This window comes from Anopheles stephensi, chromosome 3 (genome assembly GCF_013141755.1).
Source record: "Anopheles stephensi strain Indian chromosome 3, UCI_ANSTEP_V1.0, whole genome shotgun sequence".
Classification (NCBI taxonomy): Eukaryota; Metazoa; Arthropoda; class Insecta; order Diptera; family Culicidae; genus Anopheles; species Anopheles stephensi.
Window position 1 is genome coordinate 40727151 of NC_050203.1, and position 14185 is coordinate 40741335.

Below are 14185 nucleotides of genomic sequence, written 5' to 3' on the forward strand. Positions count from 1 at the left end.
TTATTGGCCCAGCTTGTGAGATCGATTTAGCAATTGGAACGGAATCCTCCAACTTGCCAATACCTCTTTTGTCAAAACCTCTTTTGTAGTACGATTTGTCTTTAGAATCGAATAGACCCCAGTTCTGGTAACTACTTTCCAGTAAATATTCTCTCGAATCCTTGCTGCAGAACAATCCGATACTGGTTTGATTCTGGGTAAAATTTATCAAGCTTGTTGTTTATTACATTCCATTTTTTCCACCAGAATAAAACGGAAAAACATAAAAAAAATTCAAGCAAGCAGCAAACATTGCTTAGCTCAAAATTCTTTTGAAGGATCTTAATGCAAAACGTAAACAAAATATATTTGAACCATCTATGTGTAAGGAAAAAGACTTACCTACCTACCTGTGATATACCAGGTACTTTGAAATTGATAAATCCGATTTCATATCAATCTCAATTTATAAACGTATATTGAAGTAATTATAATTTAAAAATTATTTCATTTTGATGCAACATGGTCTTTTTTAAATTATGATTTGATCTCTTGGGGCGTCGTAAAAAAGGAAAATAGGCAGCATTTAAACTTCTACCTCTTATTCTGCGAAAGGATACCGATAGTTAGTTCAACCGAGTGTAGATTACTGACCTATCGTTCTGGTTAAATGTACAATCTGAAGGATTAAATGATTCTACCAAATTATTATGGTATTTAACTAGTTTCCCTGTATCATGTCGCAAGAATCGTCCTTCTAGTTAACAAAGAATAAAATATAGCGTTTTTCGAAGTTTTTTGACGCTGATCTATGGGTTTGAGACAGTTATTCAAAATTATACTATTCTTTAGAACGTCAAGCCGGAAAAGTAACTAAAAGAAATAAAATAAAATATGTTTTTGAACATTACTTTTCTTTGAAAAAAAAAGGTAAAACAAAAGCTCTGACAAGCACACGAAAATTTATTAGCTAACTTCAAAAAACCGTTCAACTTAGCCAAAATGTTTATGGGAAAGCGCAATAAAACCCCGGAATACCTTGTATCACATCTGAATGGAGGCGCCTGGTAATTTGTTAATATGAGTACGTACGCCATTGTTCATGCTAGCGATGGGAAAAGTACCGAAAAATAAGTAACGGACCGGTACCTGGTTGGCAAGGAAAAGGACCGGTAACTGGTCGCCGCCAGTGGAATTTTGTTTTCAAAATATCAAGTTGATTTTTATTAAAAGTAAAAAATAAAATGAAAAAATTAAGATTTGTCCCAAAATTCTAACAAATTTCCAAAATCTATACAGGAAGGAATAAGGATAAATTTTTAGTAATTTTCTGTGAAAAAACGGTGATAAAGCTTTTGGCATCGTTTTGGCATCGTTACGTTTCGGTAACGAAAAACGCCTAACAGTATGCAAACCGCAGTACACATTGCGAAAGCTTCACACAGTGCTGGAGAGTGAGGTAATTTTTTTGAATAAATTCGAATATTATATTGCTTATCATTCAATTATATCATCTCCCCACCCCCTCCTACCAATCCTGGATGGTCATGATGGCTTAAGAGAACTATTTACTTATTGTCGGTCGTACAAGGGGTGGACATTCTAGTCCATAACTAGCACGGAGTTCTCGGACGGCAACGGAACATTGATTCGATGGATACTTTCTACCCGGGCACAGATATTCGGTAAAGGAGAAAAAAGAAGAATATGAGCATTTCAAATCACTTTTTACAATTTACCATAGCATGTTTTAATTGGTGGTTAGTAATAGTAGTAAGCAGCAATCCACAATTTACTTATCAAACGGTATTTGGCTACACAGAAAACAAACTGTGCAAAAAAAATTTCAGCTCACAGTGCTCCACACAGAAGATTATAGGGGCCTTCACGAGTCTTTTACCAATCCTTGGGAATGTGCACAAAGATATATGGGTAAACGTCAAAAAGGTTTAAAATGAAACCAAAAATATATGAGACAGCGTGAAAAACTCCAGTTTTTAAGTTACATTGTAATGGAGGCGCCTGGTAGTTTGTTTCTATAAATTCTAACTCACTTTTAGCCGGTCTCACATGTTTGTATTTCAATCACCATAGAATCAACAAATGGTAAAATTTGCTGGGAAATATTGTAAATCTAATTTACTGATCTCTTAGTTATGCTTCTTCTCTACCGCTTAAAAAAGCTGCAACGAATCCTTGCTAATAAAGAATGAGAGTTATTTTCTAGTTAAATACAATGGTCCATAGTGACAATACGGCGTCAAGCCGTAAAACTTAAGATATAAATAAATAAACAATGGTCCATAGTATTTCAAGTTCCTAACAAGCAAAAGAATATTGTAGCAGAACATTTCAGAACATAAAAATTTAGCTTTTACCGATCGATAAAGTCTCTGGGGGAACAACTTAATTAGCACTTAAAGCTCATGTCTAAATATAATTATACGTTGCGCAAGATATTGAAAACAGAAGTCAATAATTGATTTTCCCATGTTTCCCGAAACATTGGCCAATCCGAGGACAAGGCAACAATCCTGCCCGTCACGCTCCTGCTCCAGTTATATTAGGTTTTTGGCTTCTGTATCGCTTCTTATCGTTTCGTCCATTTGTCAGATTGATTGACCACCATCATCGTTAAGTCTTAGGCAGTAAAATAAGAAGTGGTACCGATTGGGCGATAATAACTGCCTGCAGCGTTGATGGGTACCATTTCATTCGCATAAAAATGTGGCAGGTAAGCTGACCGTGCTGGGCGATGGCCCATCGTTTCGTGCAATTCGGTGTATCAAATTGCAGTGCAGTGGGTAGATCCTTGATTCCAAACACGTCCAACCGTATTGGCTTGAAATGCTGATGTGGCTGATTTGGTGAAGTAAGCCATAAAGTACTCGGCTCGGCTGGATAACGGCCCACGGCCAAGCGTAATTGCGGTGCATAAAATACGAATAATTATATTGACAAGCACGATTGATAAGAATAGTGTTCCTGAAGGATCCAATTTATTCTAACGGAACGGTAGGCGACCTCACCGCAAATGGAAGTTATTTATCAAAATCGAATGATTATGATTCGATTCGTAAGCCGTCCATATGGTTTTTCCTCTTTGAATCACGAACCAATTTATCACCCCATGAATGTCTTTCAAAACAATATGGATGCGAAAGGCGTAAGCCTCGATCATTAGCTAAACGTTGCAGCATCATACATTCCTAAGCGCACTCATTGGTATCATTAATCAGTCACGTTAGTTATTATAAATGAATTGAAATTTCGTAACAATCCTTCATGTACGATTTTGGTATCATCAGTCTGGATCAGTGCAACCTTCAGGATGCAAAAAAATAAATAAACTAAATAATGGATGCCCTGACATGCACGCAATATAGTTAATTAACATACAGATCCGCATGTGAGAGCGTATTTTAACGAGTCAATAATAATCACACACGAGCAATATTGATGATAAGCTGAGAGCAGTCATCCTAATGCATTGAACAATAACTTGATTCAATAGGTTACGATTCGGATGGTTTAAAATACTTTTATATCTGAAGCTCGAGGAATTTATTTTAAAAAAAAACCATATGAGAAACGCTGCAGCTACGGAAGAGCTAATATCACCAGTCCGTGCTGAATAGCGTTAGCCGTTTCATTAATCGTTAAGCAATGCACTCATCGGTAAATGATAATGTTTCATAGAAAGTTCCTTTTTCATATAATCGCCGTCCTTACGGGCCATTTGATTCATGTGTTTATAAATATGTATGCTATTTCCAAAAATGTGGGCACCTTTGTTGCGATAGAATGCTGATTTCATTGTGATACCTCACGTAGAACAATACAAAATTTAAAGTTTGAGGCATTCAGATAAGGGTTGGTTTTTGGATCTGTGGATTGATGGGCAGGCAAGGTAATGCCAGCATAAATTACCTGCTGAAACGAAAAACGAATATTACCCCTTTTACAACGTTCGACAGAAAGGTACATTGGAAAGCAACATGATGCAGCCGCCCGAGCATTTTCCTTCGTTATCACTTTTGATTACGCACTTGGGTGTGTGTGTGTGTGAGAGAGAGAGGCTGGGCAAGTATTACGGTTAAACGCCAATCCTCGCTCAACGGACAAGCCAACAAGAATAAGCCACAAATGAACCAGAATTCCGCCGATACGACCCTTGGCGATTTTAACCCCAGTAGGAGGAAGCTTACCAAATGCGGCATACCTCGAACAGGACGCTCCCACATCGATATATGCCGGGCGAAATAATATCAGTTAGCGTTGAGTTGATTGATGATCGGCCAGTTGTTCTCGAGCAGCGAGAAGCTTTATTAATCCGTGCGTGCGTAAACGAACATCACAAAAGGTACCCCGGGTCAACACACACACACATAAGACAGAGAACGCAATTAAGCTGCACGTGCCCAAAGCGACTGCGGTGGCTATTGAATGTTGTTTCTTTCCTCACATGCCATGCACAGAAAAAGCAGCAGTATAACCATCGGTCTAGATCTGTAAGCTTTTTATTGTACATATCGAATGAAACATACCGCCGAGACTCCTCACATCTGACTTGCAGTGAAGTTAAACTTAAGTGTTTGACGTGAATAGTTCATAGTGATCAGTTATGTGTGTTTTTGAAATCAAATATGTTTCCTAATTTTGATTGATTGCAGTGTTTTCCTTATTCTTCCGAATCCGATTCCGATCGAAGTACTTTTGTACACAAACAACATTTTTTCCGTGATGTGTTTAACGGTATGCAACAAAATTTCGAATTCATAATTTGTGATGACACATATTTGAACAAAAAATCGTATCGCAAATCGTCAACTCTAGTCTGCCTAGTCCATTGCCTTATCTTCTAAAAGTTATGTGCTTCTCACGATTTACCATGCAAAAAATTACACTTTAGTAGCTTTTTATGTTCTGTGTTTTCTTTTTCAAATTTAATTACACACTTATCAGCCTAAAGTACAAACGCTTTCCTCCCTCTGCACGACTATTCTCAATTTGATCTGATTGCTTACCTCACTAGATGTTCGCCTTAAAGATACACCCCTAAAACCGTCTAGTTTTATACACTCTTTGCGTAAAACATGGGAATAAAAATACACTTTTTTAATATGACAAAATTATAAACTAAATCTCGACTTTGTCCACTCTTCTGAGAGGAAGCGCAAACTATCCTCACGCTCTCTGATTCAACTAGTTGCAACTACTATCGGCACAATTCATTATCGTTTGGGGTACGGTACATCAAAACACACATTGTTTTGATTCCTACACGAAACAGAAAACAATAAAAAAAAAAACAAACATATACTATTGCATTTTGCAGTACGAATTAGATGTGTTTAGCAATCGTTTAGCTATTGCAATCCCTGATCGAAAATCAACGGAACTAAATCATTTATACTCTTCTACGCTGGACACCATGAAATGATACAAGACTATGTAAAGATCCTGTAAAAAACAACAAAAAAACAATATTAGCATTTGATTAAGAATAAAAAGCAAACTGTCAATAAAACTGGCCCATAAATTGCACAGGTGCTAAGTGTTTTTAACGTTTAACTTAAAAGAATCTTTATTTTCTACTGTATTTCGAACGTTTTTAACTTACGTTCAATGTACGTAATTAGATCAGGAGAAAAGAGGTGCAAAAAAAATGTTTGGGAAATATTTTAGAGAAAGACTTTGTCTACCATCAGTTAGTTGCCCATCAGGCTCACTGGTACAACTTCAATCTGAAGATAAGATCGAGCAAAAATGAATAAATAGTTCATAAAAGTTTGAAGCAACCGTCTCGCTTAACTTGTACAGCTCCTCGCTCCTCTTCAAGACGATCTGCTAAAAATATTCTCTCTGAACGTGCAATTTATCATGAAACTAGCATCTTTTCATCCATGCTCCTAAGTAAATTAAATTGAAAAAAGCTCATATCATTTAATAAAAATAAATTTATGAAAACCCCTTTGCGGGCATGCTCAGGAATAAATAGTTCGGCATACCCGTGAATGGCATCCATTAAGGACCTTTTCCGTCTACAACCATTTTACAATTAATGCTTTCAATACCCAAGTATACCGGTAGAAGCAATAAAGGGTGTCAAATTAAAATAAATTATGTGCAAATGAAATCGGTATCGCTTATCACAAATATTGGATGAAATGTAACGAATATAACCTATTAGTAATAAAAAGTCAATTTGGTGTAATTCAAGGCAAGAAAATTGTTCAAATGAAAATATTAATAGCAATACAAGAGAAATTTGTTATTCGTGTGACATTTACATTCACATCATTGAGCGGAACTTGACAATGCTAAATTCTCAAATCGACCGTAATATGCTGCTGGTTGATAACCAGTCAATGTAGGTTTAAAAAAGTAGCTTTGGCTTGTTTAGTTGCCGGTAAAAAAATATAAATTTGCTTCTAAGTTGATCAACATTAACACGAACTGTGCAACAATGCAAAAATAAACAAAATGAAGCCAGAAGCGAAAAGAATCTTACCTCACTCGTTGTCCTTCTGGGAAATTGTTTACTTCCCACTTGATGATTTATGCGCGGTTCAACGGTTCGGACAATTTAGTCGGAGAAACTATCGCTCCAGTAGGTGGACGTCAGCGGTGCTACGCACTTGAACAGATCCCTCCCACTGCTGACGCCGGACGTTTCCGATTTCTTCTTCCGCTCCGCCGTGGACGAACCTTGCGAAGTCGTCAGCTTCGACTTGTCCGCGTCTGAAGATTTTGGCGTGTGTCGCGAACGCTGCTCCATGCGCTGTTCGCGTTCCTTGCGCTTCTCTTCTCGAATCCGGTCCGCCTTTTTGTGCCGCTCGATGTGGTTATTAAGGGCCCGCTCCGTCCGGAAGAACAGTGCGCAACGGTCACAGTCGAACCGATCGCCGGGATGGATTTTCAAGTGCTGTTTCAAAGCAAGCTGACTGGGCAGGACCTCATCACACTTGGGACACGGATTGTCGCCACGCTTCCGCCGTTTGCGCTTGCTCTCTTCTTCCTCGCCCGAGCTGGAACTGTCCTCCGGTGCCTCTATGTACACGATGTTCGATAGGCTCGAAGTTTTCGGATACTTCGGAGGCCTGCCCGGGCCGCGCTTCGGCGTAAACGTCCCAAGGGGCGCCGGGGTACTGGTGACCATGTTCTTGGGCTTACGGCCCGGTCTACCCCGACGACCCGAGCCCGGAATGCGGCCCCTTCTCTTCGGCGTGCGTTTCCGTTTGTTGGGTGGCGAGAAGCTGTCATCCGAAGTGGCCGGTTCCGATTCCACCTCCGATTGTGACACCTTGTACTCGTCGTCATCCACCGGCTCATCGTCCTCCTTATCCGAATCCGACATCGGACAGTTCACCACAATGAAATCACTTTGCCGGCGGCTTTTGTTGGCGCTTCGCTTCAAGTTCTTTCGCAGCTCCTTATCCGATGCCTCACACCGGTTCTTAAACTCGTTCACGATGCGCACCTGTCCCAGGCACCGTTCACAAATCTTGTGCGGCAAATGATCGCGCGCCGTAATGCGAATGTTGGTACACACCTTCATGATGATGTCGCTGACGCGCACCGGCCCTTCGAGCTGGAAAATGTCCGAAAGCTCCTCCGTCCCCATACACACCCGGCACATGTCCAGCTCGACCGAGGGTTTCTCTTCGCGCGAAACGTTTGCCACCATCTCCTTTTCATCGTGGCCGGGCTTTAGGATTTCGATAGTGATCTTTTTATCGTCCTCCGCGTCGGATTCCTCTTGCTCCATCTGTTTCGCCTTCACACCGTCCACCTCCTCTGCTTCCGCGTCTTCCAGAGCTTCCGCGTCATCCTTCTCCAGCGTTTCTGTGATAATTTCCTCGGTCTCATCGGCGTCACCTTGTGTGGGTTCTAATGTCTCTATCTCTTCTTCTTCTTCCTCCTCCTGCACAGCTTCTTCAACCGAGGCTTCCTTACCGTCGGCATCCCGCGCTTTATCATCCGTTTTCACCACGCTTTTCCTGTCGGATGGTGCAGCGTCCTCTTTACTGGAGTCGGCATGCTCGACGTTACCATTCGAGTTGTTATACATGCTTAATTTTGCGTTTTTGTAGCGAATGTGCATCTACAAACAGACGCGTTCGTAAACAAACGCAATAGGAAAACACCAGTGAACGCACGCACGCAAACGCCTGTCGGACAGACTTTAAACACCTTTATCGAACCGTATTTCACTTTGTCACCTGCGACAATCGTACGTCGCAATAGTTGTAGCACTTTTTGTATAAAGTTAAACAAAATAAAAGCCGCGCTTCTTCCACGATAAAGTTCACTTTTGTTTCGCCGCCGCCATATTGAAAAATGCGTCAAATTTTCAGTTTGACGTTTGCACGCGGCTGCGCGTTCGCCACTATCCGGGACTGCGCACGGATAATCGAATGCTGTCAGTTTGAATGGGTTCGAGCAGTTGGTGTTGGTTTCCGTTTTTCGTAAATGCTGGGCAAAGGAAAAATAAATTATGGAAAGTTGTTTGAAGAGGAAAATTTCACCAGATACTTACAATCCTTTTGAATATTTTTAAACAACTTTTTTTTAAGAATATCAGCTGTTCGCTATGCAACGAGCTGTGTTGCTGTGTCTGATATTTATTGTAGTGCTTAGAACGATATGAACTTTCAATTCTATTAAAGATTATCACAAAATAAATTTCATATTTGGAGAGATGCGATCTTGTACATAAAAAGTAACATTTAATATTTTCCTACACAACAAACTCAATCTTCAGCATCAGTTTTACTATACTCGAAGTGCACCAGCAATACGTAATTTATGAAATTATTTATCGAAGTTATTTGAGTGCACGTTATGCATAAACGACAAACGCAAAATAAAAAAAACACACCCGCTTTTATTAACAAAGGAACTAGGAAGGAAAACGGATTGGGCTCCGCATCGAAAGGATTGGGTTATACAATGCTATAAACATTTTGTAGCTTTCGGCCATGAATAAACACCGCATAACCGTGCACGTGGCTTTTGAAGACAGAGTAACCGAACTTCTGGAGCATAGACGGATCTAGATCTAGATTCACTTAGATTCACTTTGCAGCGAGCCTAGTGAAAAGCTTCTCGAGCACAACGGTGTACCATTTAAGTTAGGTTAAAGTGGCTCATGCTGAAGCTCTTTAACATCTAAGGACAATGCGTGGGTACCATCTAGTGAATGGTGTTAAATTTGTTTTTCTACATGAAAGCGCCAATCGTCAAAGAGTTACGGCTTTACATGAATATCAAACCAATCGAAAAAGTCACATCACAAAGAAATGTCGTGCTTGTATCGTACATCAAAGAGAACACAGTTTTGTGAGTGAAAGCGTTCTGGTACTTCAACTTCAAAGGCCCAGAAGCTTTGTTTCGAGTTGTACTGCAATTGTTTGAAGTCCTGGATTTCGGGGTAATTAAGAAAAAGCAAAATGAAATTTTGACACACAAATAAATTATTTACCACATTAGTTTAATTACGAGTATAAATGGGCAATGGTAATAAAAAAGCTAGATTATACACTCTTTTGTTGGGGAACTGTATATCAAAGCCTTAATTTCTCCACACCACTGAACTTGTGCCAATTTGGTTTGCACAAAATTATGTCAATCAATAACCTGTGCGCCGTTTAGCACACGGTTACAAACCATTACACCGCATCTGCTCGTGAGAACTAAATCCTGTAGATCTTTCTGGTAATAGGCATGATTAAATTTGCATGCCCTATTGGTCTAGGTCCATTTTCGCGAGTCCTTGCCAACCGATCTAACCGGATGCGGCAAGCGCAAACGGTGTTCTCGGTACCTTGGCCCGCCTCATTGTGATTGAACTTCGCAAGAATCCTGAGGAGATGATGTGTGCATGGAACTATGAGCAGATGATTAGATGAGACGTTTGCAAAACCCACGCACGTACAATTCATAAGCAGATCAGATGCCTTTCCTTTAAGAATTACCGGGAACGAGTTCCACCTTCCCTTAATTAACACCATGTCACAAGTTTTAACGCCTTTTGGTGAAGGAAAATGATACGCGTCCATTTTTTTTTGTTACTACTAAACTAATCTTGTTAGAGCTAAATCTGTATGATAAAGGATCGATTTCGGTCGCTCGGAAGCGTGTATGTTTGTGGCAAGTTTGTGGTTTCGCAAGGAACTTCACCACACGCTTGAAGTGGAGTAGGATAAACCGTCACAAACGTGGCGAAAGTGATTTAATAGCTGCGAAATTAGTCATTTCCGCAGGCATTTGATGTACACAAGCTCCGGGTGGACAGTGCGAGTGTCATGGCTGCAAAGTAAATTATTCATCGACAACCACAACCTCACGGCAAACATACCAAGGGGGTTGCTTGGTTAAGAACCGCAACACACCCGCCATCGGTTAACCGGAGAGTATCTCGCGTCTCGGCCAAGACGTATCGCGGTCGCGCAAAGTAAACGCAAAGTCCAATTACTTCTCTTCGCAAGTCTATAACTTTGGTTGATGGGTTCGGAACTGAGGCGAAAGAGTTTGACGCTGCTCGACACATGACTCGGTGACAGGGCACACTAATGTGAAAACAACGTCTTCCATAACGCTACCATAAATCAAATAAATCATACGAAATGGGTTGAAATGGGTTTCACAAGAAACAAGGCCCCACTCTTAATGCTGTTTCCCATAAGGCTTGGGTGTCAATTTTTTGTGCTTTAAAAATGTATCTGATGCGGATCTAGAAGTTGCAAGCTTACACACGTGCCCAAGCTAATTGTCAAAGTCGTTGGATTCTTAATCCAATTCTTTTGAAAATCAAAGTGCGCTACGATAAGTAAATTAATTTATCACTTTAAGCAATCCTTAAATTCCTTAACGATTTAAACCAATAAAAGGCAAAGGTCATGGTTAAAAGCTCAGTGCACTGATGCACTCACTGCTCAGGTGCATTCCCGAAACCAAACATCGGCCTGTGTGAACTATCAGGCGCTGTAACAGCTGAAATTGCCCGTGAAATGTTCGATCCAGACCTTCCAGACCAGCTAAAAGGTGGGTTCGGATGTGAACCGTTCATGGTTTTAATTAAGCGGTGTAATATGCTCATTGAACAGAATAAAATCCTTAACACAAGAAAAAAAAACGAACTGCAATTCCTGTCCCGCGAAAATGATAACACGTGTACGTTAATGAAGGTTCGGTTCGTATGCACTTTTTTCTTTAAATTAATATTTTTAATAAGCAAAACTCACACTGATTGATTTTTCTGTGGAATCGCGCTCTCTCTCTCTCTCTCTTTCACCGCACGAGTTAAACATTAATTGCTGATGGTGGTTCACTAACGACAACATTATCATTATCATTCCAGTACGTTACTTGCTATCATATAGGAAACATGTAGGATCTTTCGTGTAGGCTAACAGACATACGTTCTTTCCGGTTCTCTCAGACTGCGTCGGTACATACCTTTCCTGAAATAATGTAACACACATCATATTTGAAGAAGTCGCCCTGGAAAAAGAAAGGTTCAACGAAGCAAGAAACAATTTCGATGGTATTAATGCACAGGATACACGAACGAAAAAACTGAACATCCGTACCGCCTAAGTACATCGAAACCATTCAAACACCATTGCTAAAACGTCCAACATTCTCGCTGTCTTGGGGAGGCGGATAGGTATCCAAAATTTTGAGCCAAAATCATGTTGGGATACAGCAGGATACAGAGATGTATGGCGTTGACTAATGGGTACAGATACAAGAATAGAGACCAGGCGTGTCTTCCAATAGATAGGGTTAGTAATGAGGTGTCTTCATGCGTCTGAACTGGTGTAAGACAGAATGGGGATGCTAGTACAAGTTATCGAACACAATACTTATTACACAAACAATTCAGGGAAAGGGAATTTTGTGAGAAATTGTCGGTTGTTGATAACACGAGGAAAGAAATGGATTAGTAACGGTACGGTAGTGAAACGAAAAACACAGTAAGAACGATTATTTGCAGAACATGTAAAAGTAATTAGAAACACATCAATACACAAATCGTCTACACACATACAGTTCGGCTTCGGCAAAACTTACTATTTTGATCACGTTCTTGCACTTGTTTCTTATCAAGCGACTCCCTGCGTATCCATCTCCATCATTTCATCGTGGCCGAAGTTACCGTGCACACCGTTGCTAATCACTACACGAAAGAACGCTAAGCACAGTAGAAAGCCCCATGGACACCTGTAGTGTGATCTGTTGCATGCGTGGCCCGAGTACCGACATTCTGCTCCCCTAAATACCGAGTACCGACAAAAAAAACCCTGGCACGATCAAACTTTTACCACCCAATTACAAAGTTTTGGCAAGGTTACGGCCGAAGCCCTAACCCGTAACGGCTAGGTACGGTTTTGGGAAACGAATGTGGCCGGTTTTCTGTTTGTATAGGACGACGTTTGGTCAAGCAGGGAGGCCAGCTTTTTTATTTTGTTGGCTTCGCTGCACTGAACCATATTAAAGTTCCCGCTCGAAGCCACCGCCGGTTCGTTGGCTCCTCCAGGAACCACGTCGATATTGAAACTCGCTTCCAGTGCTATAGAACATTGAAAGCAGATAACGAAAAATTGGTCTCAAGGGATGCGAACCCAATCGGCCGGTTTCATTTCGTGCTAGCGAACGGCTATTTATCGGAAAGATTTGTATACGGGAAACACTCAACACTCCGAACTATCATCGGGTCTCTGTCGCATGGGAAGACATGAAATTTATTGAAAAAACTGGTCGATGTGAAATGCTTAATGAGAGTAGTTTTGTGTTATTTTAATTTAATGCTAGACTCTCTCTTTCTCTCTCTCTCTCTCGCCCTCTCTCTTCTTGGCCTAAAGACCTGTTAGGTCCTAGCTTGTCATTTCAGACCGTCTGTGACTTGTTTCCAACCCGGAGTTGGTGGGTCAGTCCCCACTAATGGGGGTGACGTTTCGAATAGAATTTGAACCTTGGACCTACCCCGTGTGAAAACCGGCGTCGATGTTGCATATCTTTCCAAAGAAATAAACAATGCTGAATTATTAATTATAAGTAGTATTGATTTACAATACACCAGGCTATAAACCAAGTCAAAGAAGCCAGAAATAGCAGGACCAAAAAGATTATCTAAGTTGCTGTAGTGTCAAAGAAGAATTTAAATAATGCATACTCGATATCACACATCTTATTAGTTACCAATTTTACCAAACAAATTTAGCAATATCCCAGCTCAATTTCTTCCCCAGCTAAGCAAATATTGATTTCTCGAGTTACGGTCGAAAATGCAGAAGAGGATGCCGAAAGCTTTATGATTTATCATTGCGGAAGCTAGCACTAAAAACCGACCAAAATACTCTTTTCACCACGAGTCATTAGACAAGGGTTTTGCATTGAACGGCAATGAATCGGGCCTACGGCTTCGGCGGGTAATAGGCGATTATGATACATAAATATTCTTGAACCTGACACTGTTGGTGAAAGCATTGGCTTGCTGGTGAATTATGAGCTCTCCAGGGGGACTGTAGCCAAAATATCTTCTCGAACCAAGAATTACTGATATTGTTTCTGCCCGTTCTGGTAGCCTTTATGGTTATCCTTTTGTTGATAATCTTCAGCTAACTATATCTTCCAGATAACCTGATAGGAATCTTATATGAGAATTTAGTCTTCATAGACATTGACCTAGTCAATGTAAGGAAATGGTTTGCATAATGTTATTAATTATTCTTCCGTTCCCGAGCTATCCCTCCCTTACGACGCCATTCTACGAAAGCTCCATCAGGGACCGAAAACCCGAACCACCGAAATTGATGGTGTGTTAAGGACAGCGTTCAGCGCGCTTAACGTCTTGATGGTATCTATTATGCTTCCCTCTTACTGATTGCTACTTCAAATTGTATCCGCTGAAGTGATGTTATCGGGAAACCTATTCCGCAAATTGATTACAGCCGCTTGTCGATCCGCATCCGAATGTATCAATATAGAAATTGATCACAAAATGAAACTCCTCCGGCAAAAATTCTGAAGGGTCACGTTTGCTGGTACTTGGTAAACATCTGATTTTGTTTCGAGAATAAATACGGCCCCCAACTCGGGTGCTTTTTTTTCTTTTGGAGACCAAACTCTTGCCTTTCCCGTCCGGGAGAGATACTTGTGTGTGTGTCTAGCTAATATTAACGGTATGATTCTTAAA

At 40.5% G+C, this 14185-nt stretch overlaps 2 protein-coding genes across 3 annotated transcripts in view; both read right to left on the minus strand.

Annotated features, from left to right (window-relative positions):
• The window catches only part of LOC118511272 (G-protein coupled receptor daf-37), a 78235-nt gene that overhangs the window by 23171 nt on the left and 40879 nt on the right, over positions 1-14185 (minus strand). Inside the window, exon 3 of one of the 2 annotated variants that reach the window (XM_036054160.1) lies at positions 11443-11487. The exons of the other annotated variant lie outside the window; for it this stretch is intronic. The gene's annotated coding sequence lies outside the window, so the exon portion shown is untranslated. The remainder of the gene's footprint in view (positions 1-11442; positions 11488-14185) is intronic. 2 annotated transcript variants of the gene reach the window in all.
• LOC118511271 lies at positions 4482-8330 on the minus strand. The gene is made up of 2 exons (XM_036054157.1): positions 6494-8330; positions 4482-5442 (listed from the first exon to the last, which is right to left on the minus strand). Exon 1 carries the CDS (start codon positions 8084-8086, stop codon positions 6569-6571), a length of 1518 nt encoding a protein of 505 aa, XP_035910050.1. The 5' UTR covers positions 8087-8330; the 3' UTR covers positions 4482-5442; positions 6494-6568.

What these genes read in the sequence shown, in the direction of transcription:
- LOC118511271 (XM_036054157.1), bottom strand. Translation starts at nt 8,086, where the DNA reads ATGCACATTCGCTACAAAAACGCAAAATTAAGCATGTATAACAACTCG.